This window comes from Aspergillus clavatus, genomic scaffold (assembly GCF_000002715.2).
Source record: "Aspergillus clavatus NRRL 1 1099423829805 genomic scaffold, whole genome shotgun sequence".
Lineage (NCBI taxonomy): Eukaryota > Fungi > Ascomycota > Eurotiomycetes > Eurotiales > Aspergillaceae > Aspergillus > Aspergillus clavatus.
Genome location: NW_001517094.1, coordinates 1671355 through 1691628, shown reverse-complemented (window position 1 = coordinate 1691628; position 20274 = coordinate 1671355). Strand labels below are relative to the sequence as shown.

At 50.1% G+C, this 20274-nt stretch overlaps 8 protein-coding genes across 8 annotated transcripts; 2 read left to right on the top strand and 6 right to left on the bottom strand.

Annotated features, from left to right (window-relative positions):
- Nucleotides 1-275: 275 nt before the first annotated feature.
- Nucleotides 276-1658, bottom strand: ACLA_023770 (uncharacterized protein; the record flags this gene model as incomplete). Its single annotated transcript, XM_001269088.1, has 1 exon — nucleotides 276-1658. The coding sequence occupies one exon, from the start codon at nucleotides 1656-1658 to the stop codon at nucleotides 276-278; it is 1383 nt and encodes a 460-aa protein (XP_001269089.1).
- Nucleotides 1659-2829: 1171 nt separating this feature from the next.
- Nucleotides 2830-4387, top strand: ACLA_023760 (uncharacterized protein; the record flags this gene model as incomplete). Its single annotated transcript, XM_001269087.1, has 4 exons — nucleotides 2830-3148; nucleotides 3206-4013; nucleotides 4071-4323; nucleotides 4376-4387. 4 exons carry the CDS (start codon nucleotides 2830-2832, stop codon nucleotides 4385-4387), a joined length of 1392 nt encoding a protein of 463 aa, XP_001269088.1.
- An 804-nt stretch (nucleotides 4388-5191) lies between these two features.
- Nucleotides 5192-6104, bottom strand: ACLA_023750 (mitochondrial import receptor subunit TOM22; the record flags this gene model as incomplete). The annotated part of the gene is made up of 3 exons (XM_001269086.1): nucleotides 5192-5245; nucleotides 5487-5776; nucleotides 5990-6104. 3 exons carry the CDS (start codon nucleotides 6102-6104, stop codon nucleotides 5192-5194), a joined length of 459 nt encoding a protein of 152 aa, XP_001269087.1.
- A 419-nt stretch (nucleotides 6105-6523) lies between these two features.
- On the bottom strand, nucleotides 6524-8360 carry ACLA_023740 (mitochondrial-processing protease subunit alpha; the record flags this gene model as incomplete). The annotated part of the gene is made up of 2 exons (XM_001269085.1): nucleotides 6524-8173; nucleotides 8256-8360. 2 exons carry the CDS (start codon nucleotides 8358-8360, stop codon nucleotides 6524-6526), a joined length of 1755 nt encoding a protein of 584 aa, XP_001269086.1.
- A 473-nt stretch (nucleotides 8361-8833) lies between these two features.
- ACLA_023730 (putative trichothecene 3-O-acetyltransferase) lies at nucleotides 8834-10213 on the bottom strand (the record flags this gene model as incomplete). The annotated part of the gene is made up of 1 exon (XM_001269084.1): nucleotides 8834-10213. One exon carries the CDS (start codon nucleotides 10211-10213, stop codon nucleotides 8834-8836), a length of 1380 nt encoding a protein of 459 aa, XP_001269085.1.
- Nucleotides 10214-10803: 590 nt separating this feature from the next.
- ACLA_023720 (acetoacetate--CoA ligase family protein) lies at nucleotides 10804-12970 on the bottom strand (the record flags this gene model as incomplete). Its single annotated transcript, XM_001269083.1, has 2 exons — nucleotides 10804-12663; nucleotides 12731-12970. The coding sequence occupies 2 exons, from the start codon at nucleotides 12968-12970 to the stop codon at nucleotides 10804-10806; spliced, it is 2100 nt and encodes a 699-aa protein (XP_001269084.1).
- Nucleotides 12971-15040: 2070 nt separating this feature from the next.
- On the top strand, nucleotides 15041-17071 carry lcb2 (putative serine palmitoyltransferase 2; the record flags this gene model as incomplete). The annotated part of the gene is made up of 1 exon (XM_001269082.1): nucleotides 15041-17071. The coding sequence occupies one exon, from the start codon at nucleotides 15041-15043 to the stop codon at nucleotides 17069-17071; it is 2031 nt and encodes a 676-aa protein (XP_001269083.1).
- A 1205-nt stretch (nucleotides 17072-18276) lies between these two features.
- ACLA_023700 (PQ-loop repeat-containing protein) lies at nucleotides 18277-19578 on the bottom strand (the record flags this gene model as incomplete). The annotated part of the gene is made up of 1 exon (XM_001269081.1): nucleotides 18277-19578. The coding sequence occupies one exon, from the start codon at nucleotides 19576-19578 to the stop codon at nucleotides 18277-18279; it is 1302 nt and encodes a 433-aa protein (XP_001269082.1).
- Nucleotides 19579-20274: the final 696 nt, after the last annotated feature.

The following is a 20274-nucleotide window of genomic DNA, read 5'->3' as shown; positions in this document are numbered from 1 at the left end:
AAGCTCGCTTGGAGAGTGGACTATTATGGAGCCGGCCGAGTTCCGTCTGGCAATGCGCATGTCTACATCTTGACTCAGTTAGCCTGAATACTGATTATCTCATTCTCTTACAATATAGATACATCGTCTAGTCCAATAAATCATCCGATTTAAGCAGGGATCTTGCTGAGCTATGGAATTCCAGTTCAGTGAACCTTGACTCCTACAGCTCTCAACAACCACACCGCTCAACTTGGAACAGAGGTGATAAAAGGATCAGCTAAAAAGTGGGTAGCTTAACATAGTGCTGACCCATCATTGCTGCTTTCAAGTTCCTTGCGATTGAACGACTCTGACGAGTGGCTTGGGGTCATTCTCTCAATATGCATCCGGATACTTGCATTGGGTGCTCGGGGAAGAACTGGGACCCTATCACTATTCTGCGTATCTTCTGCAAGCTTCTCCTTGAGTGACTCAATGTCGAAGACATCCTGGAGCCTCCTGCGAGAGTCTTTGCGATAGACGTCGAATTTGCGCCACTTCCGCTGCAGAATTGAAAGGGATGTTGCGGAGCCATTTGCTTCCATCGCCTCAGAGTTATTGTTTCTTTGCAAAATCTCTAGCCTCCTGCTAAAGGATAGCCCAGGAAAAAGAGCAGGCATAGATTCATCTCGCAGTACCGAAGATGACCGTGATTTCGTGACGGAAGTTCGAGAACTTTGAGGACCCCATAGACCCCTGAACATTTGATATCGCCTTCGAACTCTTCCGCAAAAGCCGTGCAGCGCATACAAAAAGGCTGCCATCAGAATAGCGCAACCAAGCAATATGCATACACCGTAGAAGACCTGGCGTTCCCTAATCTCCTGTATCGCACAATGTTGCTCAATGACTGCTTCATTTCTCTTGGGATAACACGTTTCGCAGAGCTCCTTATTAACCGGGGAAATACCCTCGGATACACAAATATTGTTCGAATCGAATCCTTCACAAAAGTCATCCATACACCGAGAGCGACGATTGAAGGAATTCTTCCGGGCAGCGTCAACGTGATCATAGAAACGATTGGAATCATTTGAGCCAACCCTAGCCTCTGTCGTCTTGTTGAATCTCCGTTCTTTGATCCACACCACTCGACGTTGGAAGACTGACATTATGTAGTCAACAATCTCTTTGTACTTTCGGGCTTCCGAGTCTGATTTGGACGATTTCTCTGGTTGATCATCCGAATCGTGGCCACGCCGCTGCGTCCACTGCGGATCACTGTGTTCCACCTTGAAATCTTGTGCTAGGCGTGTATGATGCCCTTGGAACGTTTTACGTGCTGGGGCGTCCTCCCGCGCTGTCAACTGTTCAAGGAAGACCTTGATGTCTCCGACTCTGACTGCTTTGGCGAGACTTTCGCATCGCTGTAGGCTTTCTTTTCGGTCCTCCGGAATGCTCAAAGTCAACGCCACATTCGTTTGGGAATGTCCCTCAACCTTCAAAGTCCTTGGGAAATCTGTATCATCGTGCTCGAGCACCGTTGTTTGCATATCCCAATGAGTTGGGCAACCCAACGATACGGTGTATCCTTGACCGGCTCGATTGGTCTTTGATAACGCGAGTTCAGTGAAATTGGCTAGCGTGTGCTTCCAGCAGTCGGTTCCATGACTATGGTTGCCAAATGATCTGTCCATAATCGACCTCAAACACTCGGTGTTGTCCGTATATGGCCCAAGAAGACCATAGAGAAGAGCAACAAGCTGCTGTTGACAATGCATTGGTAATATACAGTAATGGCTGGGATTTGCTATACAATTCAAATGCTGCAAATTTGATAGCACAGAGAGTCCTGGAATTGTGCTCCTGGCAGAGGACGAATTCTCAGGACTGACCTTGCTTTCATTGCACCATGAGGGCCTCAGAAAGTCAGGAAGGAGCAAGATGGAACAGATGCCACACTTACAGAAGGTGCACCTCTTTACAACTGACCAGCAGTATGTTAAACTCATCAGTTATCCCTCGAAGCAAGAAGCGGCAAATACGCGGGGGTGAAGTAGTTGCCCATTCATCCTCATGTCGATTGACGTTGGGCGCGGTTCCAAGACACGAAGATAGGTTGATTTTGTTCTAAATGAGCTTTTGGGGGCATTCTTGAGACGGGATACTGAAAGTTACTGATCTTTTTTCATTTCCCTGAGTCTCACCTTTGATTTCATTCTAGAGCATGATCAGTGTGAGGCTTTGGTCTTGATCAATAGAGTAATTTAAGTCACGTGCTCTCGTGATTCACTGACGCGACACCATTGCGGTCACTCTGACCTCTCGAACCTTTCACTTCTTAATTCACCCTTTTGATTTGTGCCTTTTCACTTAGAATCGATAATAGGTATACTCAGACTTCATAGAGTGATCTTCAAGTCCAGCGGTAAATTCAAACCAGCCTGATGCCCCGCACTTATGGCAAAGGGAAACAGACGCGGCTTTCTTTCGTTCCGCTGCCATCCTCATCACAGAATACCGATAAGAGTTCAGATCCTTCTCAGAAGGATCGTTTAGCTACTTTACGATATGATCATCCTTCTCTTTCTACCCTTGGCAAGGGACCTTCACTCAAACACCGCTTGACGCGCCCAAAGAAATCCCCTACCCCGCCATCGAAATCCTCACCCAAGGACAGTTCGTCTTCAGATCTAGAGCAAACTTCTCCGGAGCCTATAAAAGGTGCGGTGCATTGTCTTCTTCATTCATCGCATTCATAACTTACGGTAGAATCCCGAAGCCCAGCCATCGAAGTCACCGACGGAAGTTATTACTCTGGATGAAGACGAAGATAGCGACCTTGAGGTCCAGCATAGCGCACGCAAGATGAAGTTAAGATCGGGAAAACGCAAGCGATCTCCAATCCCGTCGAAACTACCAGCTGGGAAGCGATCGACTGGCAACTCCAGTGACAGCGACGTGGACATTTTGCGAGCACCCCGCCGAAAGCTGAGACGGGGAGCCGCCAGCAGACAGCCCGTTGTTGTGGAGGATGACTCAGAAGTCTCAGAAGAACCTGTTCGTTCTTCACCTGCCAAAAGACAGAAGAGGAACATCGAAGCGGACATCCCCCAAACCCCGCGGCGGTACACGGAGCAAGAGCAATTGGATCTCGAAGAGGATCTAGAAGACTTGCAGGATTCAGGTAGGAATGTTTCATGACATTCAATATGACCGTATGCTAACAGAGGTATCTTTCTAGTTGTCAAGGAGTCGCGTACCCGCGGTCGTCTTGCTCACTCTGCGAGAGCTCAACGTCAATTACATCTTGAAGCACTACGGCGCCGAAGAGCTGGTGGAAGGGAAGTGGAGGAGGCGGAAGCAGAAGCAGAATTGGACTCCGACTCCGATTCGGAATCATCGAATGATGGTAATTCCGAAGATGAGTCCGAAATTGAAGCCAAAAACGAGATCCAGCCGCCAGTGTTCCGTCGAGTTGACAGCGACGTCGACTCCTCTATTGCAGACAATGAAGACCTTGATCGATATGAGGATGATTTTGTGCTAGAGGATGACGACGGCGAGCTAGGAGTTCCATCTTCGATGGTAGACATGCCTTTTGAGTTCACCCGACACGCTTACAAACAATTGAAAGAGTACTTCCAGGATGCGGTCGAATGGATGGTGAACAACCAACTGAATCCCGCTTTTCCTCGCTCTGACCCTTTGTATGAGGTTGCCTTCAGCAAGCTCGAGGATGAGGTAAAAGGGCGCACGGGATCCCAACTGCTATCCACTGTTTGGAGCGTCGAGTTCCGTCGAGCACTTTTGGCAAGACCTCAAATTGAAATCACATCATATCCTATCATGGACGATCATCCGTGTGACGCCTGCAATCGATCTGGTCATCCTGCCTCGTCCGATATAAAACTCTACGGGAAACCATATTCTCTGACGACTCTTGAGCCGTTGTCCGAGGAGGAAAGTGATGAGGGAGAGGAAGACGGCGTCGAAAGGGACAGGGATGGCTACAGCTTACCCGACCAGGAGAGGCGGTTCTACCTCGGAAGGTTTGTCACCTGCCTCCTGCCTCCTGAAGTTCGAGTTCAAACGTTGACAATTCACAGACATTGCAAGAACAAAGCTTCACTAGCGCACACTCTCACGCATTGGCGATTCCACCTCAATGAATGGGTAGTCGACTATCTCAGACGCATGGGGCACTTGGAGGATGACAAAGTCCTCAAGCGCAGTCACTGGAGCCAGAAACGAAAGTCCCGACATGCCTCGGAGGTGATGGGCTCGATGGTCGACAGCGGTGAGGTCAAGAAACTCTGGCGTGATTTCCACATCACTCTGAGATCGGCGAGAGAGTCGACGGTATGATTGACCAGCTTCGATTTCGACTGCCACGAATACTGATATACGTCAGACAATCGGCTGACGTTGTTACCACGATCCTTTTTCTCGAGCTTATCACGGTTCTATTTTGGTTGCAAATATTTTTAGGGGTGATCCGAAAGGCCATGATCTTCTCTTCGGCAGTTGATCAGCCTGTTGAAACACCATCGTTCTTTTCGAGTCTTCTTGGTTACAAGTGGTCTTATTTTTCTTTTCATTTTTCTTCTCAACGATACCCATGCTATTTAGTACATGTGGCAAATGTCTTGTTTATCGCAGAAGCAAGCGATTCATTGATCATTCAAAATATATCAATATGGTTCACGCAGTAAAGCATCCACATTCCGTTATCTAGCAATAGAAAATCAAGAAAAACGAGTAAAAGGAGATAGACATAACAAGAAATGAACACGAAAACCTTTGTTATACAAGTACATATTGATCTGGAAAAGGTATAAAGGGAAGAGATTGGGAAATAGACCAAAGGCTTGGAATACAACAAGCGGAAAAAATAGACACCTAAATCATGAACCAGACCTTGTAGATGGTTTCCTCAGATCGCGCCGGCCCAATATGCAAACCAGTCGCAGGAAAGGGTCTAAGGACAATGCGACTGGAGAGAACCAAACTCCATGCCTCCTCGGAATGATGCGCTTTTTACCGAATGGTTAACCGACTTTTTTCTCACCCCGTTGATTCATTATACGGAGAAGGTTGCCGCCATAAGTCGAACGCCATATCGTGAGACCGAATCACGGGCGTCTCAAGTCGAGTTATGACATTTGGAGGACCATGATGGGGGTGGAGTCGCTCGCTGTATTCTTCACCTTCGGGCCGAGGTGTTCATTTACAGAGTAGGTTGAGCTTGCTGTTGCTCAAGGGGAGCACCAGGGGTAAGCATCTAAAAGATCATAAATGTCAGCGAACATGAATCACCCCGCCAATGTTGAGCATAGCCGCGAGTCCGTGAATCCTGGAGGTAGAGAACGATATTCCGCGCTTTCTTGGCGAGAAGAGTCTCGGGAAGAAAAAGACTTTTCAGATCACCGCGAGCCCTCAGGATCCCGAACACAAGCAAAATCCAAGCCGAATAGCCAGGCTATGCCATTCAGAATATAGGAAAGTAAGTTCCATCAACATACCTCGTTGGCGCCCTTGATCATGCCCTGCTCCCGCTCCATCTGCACATACTGCTCCTCTTCGGCATAGGCGAGGGCCCATGGGACACCGAGAAGGAAGGCGCTGGTGCTGATGATCCAAAGTGCCTGGCCGCTGAAGGAGATGCTGGACTTTGTGAACGAGGTGACTGTGGAAACGGTGCTGGAGAGCTGACGGCGGGCGGAGGGAGGAACGATATCTTTCAGAGCAACCAGACGCTCGTACAAAGTCTCGCTGTCAACCTCAATATCGGATTCGACGGAGATCTCGGATTCTGATGTTTTTGGCAATGACTTGTCAGATTATGTTCTTTCGAAAGGGTTTTTAATCGTTGGACGATGCGATTGAAGCGGTTTGTCACCATTTCGACGAATGGAGAGACAGATCCGAGATGGCGATTGGAATCGCAGCAGACGTGCTTGCTTTTACTCCAAGTAGAAACCTGAAGAGTATGGAAAACTGGGCGCAGATTAACATCAATACTCACCGGTGTCAGTGTAGTCTTCATCCTCATCATCCGTGGCGAGCAGGACGTTGTCCCGGGTGGGCATAGGCTTCTCTTGAGTGAAGTGCTCATCCTCAACCTCGGTAAGCTTGACCATTTTGGCGGTGGTGAAATTAAAAGAGTATAATAATAATAATAATTCGAAAGAAGAGGTTGGAAAGAGGGTTGAGCGCGATCGGGGTTGATACTTCTGGAGGTGACGGAGATTGTTGAAGGACAGCGGATTCGAACTGGTCCGTTCCAACTTTTTTCCTGAGCCAAAATGGATCTAAAGCGGCAAGCAGCTCCGAACGTGATCTCCGCCGCTGGAGGAGCGCATGGACAACTTTCGTCAACATCAACAATGCAGATGCTTTATTCGATGATATTATACAAGTGGTGTATTGGCAAAAAAATTCTTAGTTACGTACAGCCTGCCAAAATATCATCCAGCCATGGAGTGAAGAAACTAAACCACCATCCACCCTCTATATAGTACACTTAGACTTGATTCAGGCCTCATACAGATCAGAGCGCTCATCTCCTTCCGAGCTTCCACCGCGCAATGCGCTCCTGGATCTCCTCCCAAGGGAAGGGACGGAGTTTGAACCCTTCCAGCTCGCCCTCCTGCAGCACCACAGTGGGTATACCAGTGCCCTGGCCCTTGTTTTGGACGTTGCCCCCGAAAACGTGTCTGGCAACACGACGCAGGTCCTCCACAGTCAGAGCCTCGATGCGGTCACACATCTCTTTGACGCCGACTTTGCGGCCGTGCACCTGGACCTGGCGGCCAAGATCTTCCAGTTCCACCATGCGAGATTCCAAGTTCATCAGCAATGAGGAGCGAAGCTGATTCTTGGCGCGGTTGACCTCCTGTGGCTGCAGCGCACTGTAGCCCGTATCGAGGGTCAATGCTTGCAATTCCCTGCACATGACTTCAAGCATCTCGGCGGTGCGAGTGGGGCTACACGAGGCAGAGATGCCGAAGATACCGCTATCTGTGTAGCTGTGGTTGAAAGCGATACAGCTTTCGACCCATCCGTGCTGGTTCAACACGTTTGTGTAGAGGCGAGAATACATACCCTTGCCCGGCCCACCGGCGGAGAAAGACCCGCCACCTCCAAGCAACGTCTGAAGTGTTGCGAGGGCGTAGATATCAGGGCTAGAGATGGGAAGAGCCTCGAATGCGAGATGAACATAGCTCAGTCTAGGGAGCATAGGGTTTGCTGGTGGGGGGATTGGGGGGAGGGAGAGAAATCCACCAGTGTAGTGAGAGGGCCTTGTCAGATCCAGCGAGGACGGCTGCACCAGCGAGGGATCAAGCGGTGCGACGGAGCCGGGCTTCTGGGTGGGAGTAGAGAGGTTCTTCAGGAAGGGAAGTCTGGAGAGGACAGACTGGGTTTTCGTTGGTGTAGGTGTGGTAGAAACCGTTGACGACGGAGTGAACTGAGGGATTGTGGGCAGCTGCCCCTCTTGAGCAGCCGTCTTGGAGTCCGAAAGCGTTGTCTCGATACCAGCACCAGATAATACGGGACCCTTGCTGATGTCTCTCGCCTTCATGTCCCCAAAGTACTGCTCGGTCAGTCTGACAGCCTCGGCGTGTGGCACACCAGCAAAGGCGACAACCATCCGATCGGGATTGAAGAAGACCTCCCGGTATCTCTCCACGACCGCCTTGTTAATCTCTTCTAGCCTCTCCCGCGGACAAAGCAGAGGATTTCCCAACGTGTTGTCCTTGTAAGCCGCCATGTGTACCAGTTCCGGCAAAATAAGCTCAGGCTTGGCCCAAATCTCATTGACCTCATATTCGGCCGTCGCCAGCTGCTGTAGCACCTCCTCGTCTGTAATCAAGGGGTCGCGGATCGTCTCCGCCAGAAGGCCCAGGGTCGCAGGCACAGCCGAGTTGAAACTAGCGGACTGGTACATCAGCGACTCGCGGGACGAAGCGCATTGAATGTTTCCGCCCAGACTCTCGAGGGTCTCCAGCATCTCGTCGCTTGTGCGCGCCTTTGTCGACTTGAAGGCCAATCGGTCCATGATGTGACTAACACCCCGTAAACTCTCGTCTTCGTACCGAGAGCCCGCATCGACGTAGACGCCAACGCCCGCAAAGGGTCCTGGCAAGGATTCCGTGGCGACGCGGATGCCATTGGGCAGTGTGGTGATCTGGTCGAGCTCCGCAGGGTCCTATATAACCAGTGATCATCAAATCGTCAGCTCTGTACACATCCATTGTGAAGAGAAAACCATATGCCTAGTGTTGCTTTACCTTGGAACTGATCTCAGTGGCAGAAGCGTAGCCTCTTGAGACCGATCGAGGCACACGAGCCAGAGGCTTCGCGGACTCGACGGCCCGTAACACGGAGCGACGCATCTTTCCAGTCGGAGGATTTGTGTAATTTCAGTGCAACCAGAAAGATCTAATTGCTCGTTCTCCGTCCTGCGTTGGTTTGACTCCGTACCGGAGGTCTTTTGTGATGACGGCGGCGGAAAGGATTTGGAACCGGAGACTGTCCCCAACTACTGGCTTATCTAATCAGATATGGATCAAGATATTCCATGATTCTTTAGGTCATTTGATTTCGATTCCTTTCTTCAGTAATGGATGGATTTGGAAGTGTTTCGATGCTCAGATCATTTGCCCTTGCTTCTATTTATATGGCTGATATAGTATGCTGCGTACAGACCAAGACTGCATTACTCCGTAGTATAGCTAAATCCTGCTCCTTGGTAGTAATGAAGCACTACAGTATAAACACAATCAAAATGTTGGATCTATGCCTTCTAATTATCCATCTCGTTAAAAGTCCATAATAGCTCATCACTCTGCGATCTTCAAGAGTATCTTTATCCAATATACTTGCCATACTTGGCAAATTCCTCATCCATCTTCAGCCTCTCCATATCCTCATCTCTCAAGCATACAAGTAGCGCAATTTCACCTTCCAACGACCTAGGCATCAGGTACATCAAGCCCTCAAAGGGCATCAGCTGCGGTCTCCGCACACACTCAGGCTTCCCCAACCCAAGATTGAAGTCAAGCTCGTAGCAATCGACCTTGGCCCACGAACTAAGCATCATGTCGCGCGCCATGTCGATCGATGCCCCGAAGGAAAACACGCTTTTGTCGGGCGTACGGCTGAAAATTGTCGCTAGCGCGCGGACGTGGTACACCAATGTCTTGGGATCTAGCGAGGATCGCAGCTGGGAGGCGATTGACCCCAGTGGCTCGTTGACAAGTTGTTGAAGTGTACGGGTACTGAAAGTCATATCCTGAAATAAGCCGGGGTATGTCTCGGGGACACCCAGATAGCTCCGTACATTGACGGCGCGGCCGAAAGTTGACTCGGCGCCGGGGTCAAGGCGAGGTAGACGCGCACGGGTGATGGCTTGCCAGACAAAGGCGCTGAGGACGTCGTCTGTGGAGACGAATCCGGAGGTGAGAGTCTTCGTAGCGAGTGACTTAAGTTCGGCAAGGGAGGCCGGTGAGAAGGTGACATAGGCCCAAGTGCTCTGAGGTGGTGGTGCTTGCTGCTCCACGGCCTCATGAGAAGGAGGCGATTTTTGGATCTGCCGCAAAAGCTCGGGGCCGGGTTGGTACGAGTCATCCAGCAAAGGAATAATTTTGTCTCGAGCGAGGTTCCCGTACGAAAGCTCTTCGTTAGTGAAAGGCTCATTGCGGCAGGCTTTCGAGAAGAGACGGATGAGGTGACCTTGACCCGTCATGTCCATTGCCATGTGGTGTCCCACAAAAGTCAACAATAGACCGCCGGGAATAAAGGTGGCTTGCACAAGGAAGACAGGGTCTGAATCGAAGGGCTCGCTGGGTAGCGGCACCGTCTTGCGGGGCGCAACGACGCTCTCATCCAGCATACTGGCGGGAAAATGGGCCTGTCTCAGGGCGTCCATTGTTGGCGCTGAAGGGTCATTTTGTAGATCTTTGATGACTAGAGAAGGGACTTTATCCAGTGGCTGGATCTTGTAGACGCCTGTGTCGCCTTCACTTGCGCCCTCATTGACGATCTGGCCGGCCACCCATGGAAAGCTGATAGCTAGTCGCTGAAGGCCCTTGGCCAATGTATCGATTATTGCAGGGTGTGATGAGGCGCCTGGTAAAGGATAACAGAGGGATATTTGTGTGTATAGTTTCAGCAATGGCTGTTGTGCGAGAATGTCAACGGGATAGTCCATTGACGTTGCGGTGGTTGTGGTAGTTGTGTCTGACATGTTGATGAGTTGCTCGTTGACTGAATCAATTGACTCGAGATGTTTATTATTAAGGAATCATTATTGACGCCGCATCTTGTGCTGACTTTATAGTCGTGTTCCCAAATTATCCTTGATGCTATCGTAGGACTAAGATGTTTAGTTCTATTGGTGGGTTGGCGTGAATGGGGAACGAGACTGGATGAGACACCATGAGTCATGCTTGCTCATAGCGACATCTCGATCCATGTTTTAAAGCTTTCTTTATCAAGTTCAATATCGTGTCCTTATTCGACATGAGAATCAATCTTTACAGCTGGGAGTTTGGACATCTTCGACGCTTACACTATGCTCTAGATGGTAATCCATTGCAGCAGCATCAGGATGGCAGCAATGGAGTCGAGCCGGAGATATCTAATTAAGCAGACCGCTTGTTCGAACTTCAAGCAACAAAGCACGATATCAGATTAAAGGACGCCTCCTCCTATGGAGATATTATATATACCATGCACGACCTTGAGAAGGGACCATGATAACACGATTGCCTCTATGTTCTATATTATTATTCTAAAGCCATGTAACTTTCAATTCCCTCAATGTCGTTGAGTAGTCTATGGATGCTCGGCAGCCCAGTTCCTGTACCAATCAAGACAGGCAGCATTTGCAACACTCGCGCCGATCTTGATGTTTAAGCCGCACAGAATCTGCTTCACCGCGTTTTCGACCTTCTTGCCGTTGGAAGTTACTGGAATCTCAGGGCAAATGTCCACAATACCTGGCACATGGCGGGGGCTCAGTTCCTTGCGGATGGTAGCCTGGATTCGAGTCGCAAGCTCGGAAGGCATGGTTAGGGATTTCTGGGTTTGCGAGGCAAGCTTCACGAACAGCACGACGGTTTCATCCGTGTCAATCCCTTCTCGTCTGCGTCCGATGCACAGAGAGTCCTCAACCTCCTCCGCAAAGTGCTTCAGAAGGATATTGTAGATCTCGGCACTGCCAAAGCGGACACCTGCTGGCTTGAGCACGCCATCACTCCGGCCCAGCATGACAACTCCACCAGTTCGGGGATTTAAACGGACAAAGTCACCGTGGTGCCAGATCGATGGACCGAAGACATCAAAGTAGCTCTTACGATACTTTTCCGCACCCACTGGGCCTGGCGGCCAGAACATCACGGGCTGCGCCGGAAACGGTTTTGTGCAGACGAGATCGCCTGGCTCATCTGATGCACTGATGTCGTTCCCAGCGTAGTCGAACACCGATACTGCCATTCCCAAGCAGCGACACTGAATCTCGCCTTTGTAGACGGGGAGGATGGGGCAGCACGAGCAGAATAGTGACAAGATGTCAGTGCCGCCAGTGATGGATCCCAGCATGATGTCGGGGTGAATTGAAGAGTACACGTATTCGAATGTAGAAGGTGCCAATGGAGATCCAGTACTGAAAATGGCCTTTAGTGTTTGCAAGGTCACCGGCCGGTGAGGGTGCCGCGTCGGATTCAGAGACGCCTGTTCCAGTATGGAAAGGTACTTTGCAGAGGTTCCAAAGTGCGTTATCTTCAGTTCATCGATGAGCCGCGGCATAGCCATTTCCCCATTCCCGCCTTCTGGATCTAGGGGTCGGAAAGGAGAACCATCGTATAAGACAATGGTAGCGCCGCTCGCGAGGCCGGATATCAGCCAATGCCACATCATCCAGGTCGTAGTTGTAAAATAAAATAAGCGGTCACCGGGACGGATATCGCAATGAAGCACATGCTCCTTCTTGTGCTGCAGCAGTGTTCCCAGAGCACCATGCACAATGGGCTTGGGCGCGCCAGTAGTACCTGAGGAGTATAATATGTAGACCGGATGATCAGGATCCAAGCTTGCAAATTGAAGAGGAGCCGACTGGTTCTGAGCCGAATCCAAGAAAGCCTGGTAAGCGAGAGCTGTCCCCTGGGCCGGCTTCAATTCGTCCATGTTGATGACGTGAGATTTGATGGTCTCAAACACAACCAATAGCTGTAGCTGTGGTAGTTCGGAGACAATTTGACGGATCTTTTCATGGGCACTGTGGACTTTGCCGTTGTATAAAGACGCATTATCTGCGAAGAGGATCTTCGGCTCTATTTGCCTCAGACGCTCCAGTACAGCATGCACACCTGTGTCGGGTGATACACCGGTCCAAAAGGCGCCTATTGAAGCCGCTGCCAGCATTGCAACCACAGTGTTGGTATGATTGCCGAGGAAGCCTGCCACACGATCTCCGGCTTGCAGTCCTGCTTCTTTCAGCGAGTTGGCGCACCTGCGCACGCGGTCACGCAGCTCTTTCCATGATACATGCTCCCTATCAGATTCCGTAGCTGTGATCACTGCGATGGCATCATCATCTGGTGCGCTTGCTGGGTACAACAGATTCTCTGCGAAATTCAGCTTGCTGCCCTCAAAAAAATGAGGTCTAGGAAAGAGCAGTTCATCAGAAGGGAGGACCTAGGTTGTGATCAGTGATACGGATTGCTTGGTTGGTAGAACCTGATTAGCAAGACACACTACTCACCTGCTGATATGGTTGATGTGCTTTGATATTTGTGTAATACCAGATTTCCTCCCAGAACTTAGCTGGCTGCGATACACTCCATTGCCAGAGGTCATTGTAGCTTCTAAAAGAGAGGTTGTACTTTTGATTCAATCTCTGCATGAAATCATATATCTGGGTACTCTGCGGATCAGAATGCCTCCATAGTTCCTTCACCTCTGTGGACCCCTCGGAAGGATGAGCTGACCCGTTGACAGTCATGTTTGCTTGTTATTGAAAGAAATCTTCGACGCCCGAGCAATTTCCCACAGATACAAAGGAAGAATACCTTACTCTTAGATGTCTTCGGATGAGAAAGATGTCGCGGGCATGCGGTATGGAACAGGTGAGATCTTCTGGGGGCACCTTTCCGTTTCCGTCCAGTACGGCTATCTTTGACGGCGGCCTTCCGGGGTAAAGCGACCAACGATAACAATGGTCCAACAGCGTCTATTTCGACTTTTCGAGTCCTAGACAGGAGTGCAGATCCCGTATATATCAGTTTCAGAGTCTAGTTAATATCGAGTAGTCTACACTTCACACTTTGGCAGACACGTTTGAGACACTAAATGTGGGATCGCGGGGAGGCGGCAAAAGATCGGATGGGGAGCGGGTAAGGAGAGAGAGTCTTCCGCCCCAGTGTTCACATTGTCCGCGGGTCTATATACGGAGTATCTATACTAGCTACAAGTCTACAACGGTAGTTGACGTGACCGACTCGGTAGCTGGGGGATGATAGACAACAGTCTCAAATCCAGCCAGATGGAAGTTGTAGGGATATTGAAAGCAGTTGAGCGCATCGCTCAATGTGGTTAAAGATGGCTCGTCTTTATATCCCGAGGTATCTACTTCTGCCTGAGGCAGCGAGGTGCCAGCCTCTAGACTTGAGAAGCCTCTATCACTTTGGGTAATATTTATCTAGTATCTGCTCCGTAGTCTATACGAAGATCATCAATGTACGCTTTGATTCTAGTTTGATTAATTTAAAGATTGAAACTAATATTCTTGAAAGCCGTTATCTTCATCCATTTTGAAGTCAAGAGTGATTTAAGACAAACAAGTTGAGATTGGAGCTTGCTGTTTGACTGTGACTTGGTGACGTTGCGGATCTCCTTACAGTGCCCCTTTCCTCATTATTATTCAAAGCTGTGAGAAGGATGAGTAAGACAGCTGAAATCACAGAGGCGAGTCACCGAGAAAAAATAGAGAAAATTTGAGAAATCGCTCTCCCACTGGATTAGTGGATTACGGAGACAGTTCATAAAATTAATGAAAATCAGGGTCAGAACGGTAGCAGGGAAAGGTATCAGCCCACAATTGACATTTTAGTCCAGGGGCTGGAACGCACTCTAGTTCCATATGGTAAAATTACCCACTATGTGCACATCAGCAGCTTGGTTGTGCATTAGCTAGTGGCATATTACGGTGGGTGAACGGTGGGTGAACAGTGATTGCCCCTGCATATGGAAACATTACAGGGTATCCGTGGTAGTACCGTATGTTGCAGTAGTGGAAAAAAGAGAAGGAAAAAAAAAAAAAAGCCTTTTCAGCACAGCTTCATCATTCTAACTCGACTAGTGCAGTGCAGTGCTATCGATAGGAGGACGATACTATTTGATTAATATCGACTGCATCGCACTCTCATCATCTCTTTTCTCTTCAGCTGGACGACAATGTTCTCTTGAAGTAGATACTTACTTCTTCCAACTTCTGAGATCATAGTCTCTCTCTATTGCTATCTGCATTGGGGCTCTCTGCCCTCCAAGTGCACTACTAAAAAAAGAGATAAGCCGGGTTCTTCGGATTGGATTCTGCCTTGACTCCTACTACAACGACGGAGTTACGGAGTACAGCAACGGTCTCACTACCAACTACCAAGTGGTACGTTGTCCATCGTCACCCTGGATTCCTGCCTCGTTTCCTCCCTTCCACTCCGCCTATTTCATCAATTCATCATCCAATGCTCGTTCTATCAAGTGTGACACATTTCCAAAAATCAATCAGAAACTAGAACTAATTGTCCTGTTGGGGGTGTTTCAGATTCAGCGTGAACGGTCGTGACTGTCAACAACTGTCCCACAAAGACTCTCAGTCGTAAAAGACGAATATACGCGTCTCATTTGCTTTCAAAAAAGTCTATTGCTGCCTCCCCAGGTACCTCTTACCATCATCGTCACTCGAGGCTGCAAAAGAAAGAGAAAACAAAACGAATACACCTTTTCCCTCCCATCCCGGCGGCACTTGAACCACTCAGTCTTCGATCCTGCCTAGTTCCCCCCCCCCCTACTTGCGATGCCTCGTCGATCTGCTACTTCCCTTTCCACCAACGACACCAACTCTTCGTCTACCTCTGGAAAGGGCGCCATCGCCAACAAAGCACCCGCCTCCAAACCCAACCGCTTCAGCCAGCTCTTTTCAACATCTCCTAAGTCCTCAAAGCCCGACCCTCAGACTGCACAGGCCTCTCTCCAGGCTGCCGGCGGGAACTTCCACCCTCATATCGTCTCTCCGCCGATCAGTTCGGCATCACTGTCATTACCGACTATCTCGCTATCGACGGCTACTGCGGGTAATCCCAACATGGACGAGCCCCCCACCACTCTCTTTCAACCTCCATCGCCCGAGGAGGCTCGTCGCCAGGCCAAGCAGCATGCTCAGTTCGGTCCCATCGGTCATGCCAGCCACAGATACTCGAGCCGACATCCTGGTGGTGTCTTTCCGGAGCCGGTGATGGACGAGCCGCCCTATTATTATCTCCTCACCACCTATATCAGCTACTTAATTCTAATCGCCTTCGGACACGTTCGTGACTTCTTCGGAAAGCGCTTCCGCGAGGAGAGCTACCGCCACCTGAAGCCTCGGAATGGGTATGGTGCCCTCAACAGCGATTTCGACAACTTCTATGTGCGTCGTCTTAAATTGCGAATCAATGACTGCTTCGAACGACCTGTTACTGGTGTCCCTGGCAGATACATCACCTTGATCGATCGCGCCACCGATGACCACAACAAACACTTCTATTTCACGGGAACTACTACCGATACCTTGAACTTGAGCTCTTACAACTATCTTGGATTTGCCCAATCGGAAGGTCCTTGTGCTGATCTTGTAGAAGAGACTATTCGGAAGTATGGCATCAGTGCTCCGAGCACTCGTGCTGAGGTCGGAACGCAGGATCTTCATGCGGAAGTGGAGACTCTGGTCGCCAAGTTTGTGGATAAGGAAGCCGCAATGGTTTTCTCCATGGGTTTCGGCACTAATGCCAACGTCTTCCCCGCCTTGGTCGGCAAGGGTTGCCTGATCATTTCCGATGAATTGAACCATGCATCGATCCGGTTTGGCGCACGTCTTTCCGGCGCTTCTATCGGTATGTTCAAGCACAATGATATGAAGGACTTGGAGGCGAAGCTGCGCGAAGCGATTTCTCAGGGCCAACCACGTACACATCGCCCATGGAAGAAGATCCTGGTCGTCGTTGAAGGTCTTTACTCAATGGAAGGGTCCATGTGCAACCTCCCTGGTCTCATTGCTCTGAAGCGGCGCTACAAGTTCCACCTTTTCGTGGATGAAGCACACTCCATCGGCGCGGTTGGTCCCAAAGGAAAGGGTGTCTGTGACTACTTCAGCATTGATACAAGCGAAGTTGACATTCTGATGGGAACATTCACCAAGTCATTCGGTGCCAATGGAGGGTATATCGCCGCCGATAAGGTGATGATCGATAAACTTCGCGCGACTAACTCCGGCGTGTTTTATGGAGAGGCACCAGCCCCTGCTATCCTGGTACAAATATCTTCTGCCCTCCGCATCATCAACGGCGAGATTGTTCCAGGACAGGGTGAGGAGCGGCTGCAGCGCTTGGCCTTCAACTCCCGATACCTTCGTCTAGGGTTGAAGCGTCTTGGCTTTATAGTGTACGGTCACGACGATTCGCCAATTATTCCTGTGCTCCTCTTCAACCCTGCCAAGATGCCCGCCTTCTCCCATGAAATGCTTCGACGCAAGATCTCTGTTGTCGTGGTTGGCTATCCCGCAACACCACTCGTATCTTCGCGAGCTCGCTTCTGTGTCTCTGCCGCGCATACCAAAGAAGACCTTGACCGTGTTTTGACTGCTTGTGATGAGATTGGTAATGTCCTGCAACTCAAGTTTTCCACTGGCATTGCAGGAGGCGCTCTCACCGTGGAGGAGAACATGTGCCCTCCGCCAGAGAAGGAAACGGAATTGCATCGCAGGCGTGCGTCAAGATACGTCGCTCCGCGCTGGCGGATTGAGGATGTAATTCGCCGCGGTGTACAAGACGTCCAGTCACCGCTGTATTGATCTGACTTCACTGCGATTCAGTAGTCAGTAGGTTCATCCTATCTAATGTCACGTGCTTCCTACCGACCATGTCACAAACCCCCCATGCGATGCTTCGTGCTGTGTGTTGCCAAAGTTAGCAAACGAACATCGATATCTAGGACTCGGTTGATGCTGGTCATGCCGCGTCGCAAGCTGTCTAGACACGTCTTTGCCGTGTCACATTTGACGAACATGGTGATCGTCTTTTGGTCTTTTGCGGTGTTCATGGAAGAGTACCCAGTTTGAAAAGGAAAAATTCACGAGTACCTGAACAACGAACGATTACGCCCTTGCGGATCCAACGATGACCTTGCCAATATTTGCATTCTTCTCCAACCGCATCGAGCACATTGTGGTCCAGCTAATTGGACAAACAGATGGCTCCGTTGCTCAACTTTTTGCTCATTTGATTTTCTTCTTCCCATCCTTTCGTCGTCCAACTTTCCTCCTACATATCACTGGTTCCGTTATTCCCACCAAGTGCTGGAGGGTCAGGATGGGGACCAACCCTTGATTGCTTTCAATTATCTCGCAGCCAAGGAATTGTATTCTATCGAGGACGATGAAAGTGGACTTGCTGAAGGGTTTGCTAAGTTGGAACCGCACTTAAATGTTTATAATTAGATGACTGTTAATATATTCTTATTCATTGTGAGCTGTGAATTGTGTCTGTGTCTGTGTAGGGGTAGATTCTATTCTGCCTCCTCTGGAATATCTATTTCCCACTGAGGAATACATAACTCGGACCATGACGGCTGGGGGTGATGAGCCCTTCGCCCAAAGAAAACACCTAAACAATGACTCGAGAGTCACAAAAAGCCCAGAATCCCATGAATATCCATGAATGAACGCCAGCCCATGAATGGTGAGAATGGAAACACGTGTCATGCATATTGCAACAAGAATGGTCATGCATGACGATCCATCTATAGGTGTGAATCAATCCAAACAGTCCCATGCCGTAATGCAACGCCAGAACGAAAAGCAAAGATAACGCAGTGTATCTGACACTTAAGGCCAGAGTGAAGCCAAAAAAAAAGAAAAAAAAATATGTGGAATAATAGTCATCACTGCGTGAGAGAAGAAAAAAACAAAAATAAAAAAAATAAAAAAAGGTCATGCTCTGTTCCGCAGAGGACACAGAGATAGGGAAGCAAAGGGGGCGGGATGGACTAGGACTAGGACTAGACTGCGCCGTATTGTCCATGCTCGCCGCCCCGCAGGAGCGCCTGGCTTTCCTGTGCGGTCGCGTTGGAGAGATAACCGCGCGTAGGGGAAACGGAGGGGATCCAGCCCCTCATCCAGCCGCGGACGCGGGTCCAGCGGCTCCCGCGCTCGGAATCCTCGACGCGCACGACTTCCTCTTGGTCATTGCTGCCGTATAGAAGGAACTGCAGGCCCATGCAGCCGTCGAGGAAGAGCACGCCAAAGGCGCCCAGGAAGAACGGGATGGACAAGCCTACCCATTCAAGGCGGTTGTTACCGTCTGCGCCGGCCCAGCCGCCGCCTCCGTAGGGTGGGAAATCGGACCATGCGTTGGGGTTGGTTGCGAGCGAGGCGGAGTAGAAGAGGTTACCGCAGAAGGCGGCCATGAAGAGCAGCGGTGACAGGCCTGCCGTGCTTTTGCGGCGGTAGTTTTTGTAGAGCTGGGGCGGGCGGGAGCCTAGGTAGAGGACTGTGGAGGCCCAGGAAGCGACGCGGCCGATGATCTCGACGGTTGTCCGCTGTGCGGCTATGGGAGTGATATTGGGCTCTGTGGGCTGGGCGTTTGCAGCAACGGCGCAGAGCATAGAAGCCAGGAGCAGGGTGCGGGTGGACACAAGCGGCAGGCTGGGTCCGCTGGCGGATCTGGTGATGGTCCGACGCGAGGAGCTCAGTTTTTCGTTCGTGTAGAGAGATGTTTGTCTGTCCATGGCGAGGGGCGACGACCTTTTGGGGAGCTCTGCATCTTTCCCCGTGGAGCTCGTGTCTTGCTTTGTAGCCTTGAAGGATGCTAGATCGTTGACGGAATCCTCCTCGGACATTGACACGCCTTCGAGAACCGCGCCGGTATCATTGCCATGGTGGGGGTGAGTGTAGCCACGGTACACGGCCCTTCTGCTCTTGTAGTGCGTATACCAGAAGAATTGGAACACGAGGGTCACATCCACCAAGACGTAATAGCCTGCAACAATCACTTGCCAGGCCGCTTGTCGGGTCAGTAGGGCGCCCACCAGATTACCCGTATCGCCTAGACACCATTCGATCAGGAAAAACAGCGACAGGCCGGAGGTCGACTGGAGCTGGTGGTTCTTGTATATTTGCGGGAGCTGTGCAAAAAGCCATGATATAATACTGAGCGTGCCGAGGATGGATGATATCAACGCAAGCGGCGTGGGAAGGCAGATATGTAGATAGGACGAGACGGCGGTGAGAAACGGCGAAGACGGCTCACAGTGCGCTGGAAGAGCAGCTGGCAAGACATTGTATAATAACGGAGGAGGCATATTATGGATATCTGTTCAAACTGAACAGCGCCCTGTTGTTGTCGTCGCGTTGTTCGTACGTCGAAAGTGTGGGGAGAAATCCGGGGGTAGTAATCAGATTGGCGACGCAGATAAGGGAAGTCTCATAAGAAACCAAAGTGAAAGATATACTATTAGAGTATATTCTTCAAGTAACCTTGATCCTGCGAAAGATGTGCAAGAAGAATGGAAGGACAGACAGGCACGATGATCAAGAAGACCGGAATGCGTGACGAAGGGAGTGTGACTCCCCCCCGTATTGATGGGTGAGTACAGAGTAGGTCACGAGTCACCCCGATCAGGGCTCAGCTGAAGGATCGACGAAGCAATCGCCTTATCACAGGCGCTGATAGCATCTAAGGCCCTATCGGGATATCATAAGGCTCTGATTGGCTGCACTGTCTTTATGGTCTGCTACATTGGGAATAGTTCCAGATCACCGGACACACCCGTGACAGATGACTAACACCCATTTGTGAGAAAAGTCCCTGAGAGTCACGTGAGATACGATATCAACCCTATCTCCATCGGACTAGGATTACTCTTATCTCCTCCACTACGGAGCTTGATATCATCACTCAGTGACCCAGTTCCTATCGTGTTAAATCTTTTTTTATAACGACCGTTACTAACCGATCTTCATCCTTGCAAAATGCAATAATGGTCAGATGCTGTTTG